Source organism: Plectropomus leopardus, unplaced genomic scaffold (genome assembly GCF_008729295.1).
Source record: "Plectropomus leopardus isolate mb unplaced genomic scaffold, YSFRI_Pleo_2.0 unplaced_scaffold12068, whole genome shotgun sequence".
Lineage (NCBI taxonomy): Eukaryota > Metazoa > Chordata > Actinopteri > Perciformes > Serranidae > Plectropomus > Plectropomus leopardus.
In genome coordinates this window covers 1-1,063 of record NW_024612802.1, presented here as the reverse complement: position 1 = coordinate 1,063, position 1,063 = coordinate 1, and the positions used below count along the sequence as shown (strand labels likewise).

At 40.5% G+C, this 1,063-nt stretch overlaps 1 protein-coding gene across 1 annotated transcript; it reads left to right on the top strand.

Moving 5' to 3' along the window:
* Positions 1 to 2: 2 nt before the first annotated feature.
* On the top strand, positions 3 to 1,042 carry LOC121963671 (interferon regulatory factor 8-like). Its single transcript, XM_042513942.1, has 2 exons — positions 3 to 98; positions 174 to 1,042. Exons 1-2 carry the CDS (start codon positions 3 to 5, stop codon positions 468 to 470), a joined length of 393 nt encoding a protein of 130 aa, XP_042369876.1. The 3' UTR covers positions 471 to 1,042.
* Positions 1,043 to 1,063: the final 21 nt, after the last annotated feature.

The window sequence follows — 1,063 nt, the reverse complement described above, 5'->3', positions numbered from 1 at the left end:
TGATGTGGGACGACGACTCCAAAACCATGTTCCGCATCCCGTGGAAACACGCGGGGAAACAGGACTTCCGTAAAGACGAGGACGCCGCCATCTTCAAGGTCAAAACCGCTTTAGAGTTAATTCCCAAAACGCAATAAATCCAAACAGTAAAGAGACGCGTTTGTCCTCCGCAGGCGTGGGCCGAGTTCAAAGGCAAGCTGACGGACGGGGACAAGGACAACCCGGCGTCCTGGAAGACCCGGCTGCGCTGCGCGCTCAACAAGAGCCCAGAGTTTTCGGAGGTGATGGAGCGCGCACAGCTGGACATCTCCGAGCCCTACAAGGTGTACCGCCTCGTCCCCCTCAGCGAGCAGGGTGAGACTCCGACATGTCCACACACTCGGACAGAGACGCAAATTCAGCTTTTTTACAAATTCTTACAAAATTTTAAAAAATCTCTATTTGGGTTTTGGTTCGTTTCGGTCAGCTGATCTTTTCCAAACAGATTTTTATTTTTCTAAATGTGAAAAAAACTGAAAACATCACTGATAAAATGTGCAAAATATAATATAATTTACGATATTTCAAAGACTAAAATAAGAGTCCGATTAATTAATGAGAAATTGCTTGTTGATGGGAAAATAATCACCAACTGCAAAAAAATCAAACAGGCTCTGTTTGCTGCTTTTTTCTGTTTTATTTCATTTTTAATTGAATATTTTAAATTTTCAGACTGTTGATCGAACAAAACATGACGTCCCTTTTGGCTCTGAGAAAGCCAATTTTTTTAAAAAAAATTTATTGACAAATTAATCAATAACGGAGATAAATGTCACACAGCAGCATCACACTATAAGAAGGAAAGATGTGCTCACGTTTCAGTTGATTTTATCGTCTCAGCTGCACTGCCAGAGCAGATCTGCACACTGTAAAAAAACACAATCACAGGTCAAAATCAGAATCTTTCCACAATAAAAACATTTTCACCAAAACACAGATGATTTTATAAACTTCTCTACGTCATAACTTTGCTTCAGGGCTCTGTGATTCAGAGAAAATCAAACACGACAATATCTTTTTTTTT

Excerpts from the sequence above, each read along its gene's own strand:
- LOC121963671 (XM_042513942.1), top strand. The coding sequence starts at position 3 with ATGTGGGACGACGACTCCAAAACCATGTTCCGCATCCCGTGGAAACAC. Across the intron at positions 99-173 it reads AGGACGCCGCCATCTTCAAG|GCGTGGGCCGAGTTCAAAGG; the intron begins GTCAAAACCGCT and ends TGTCCTCCGCAG.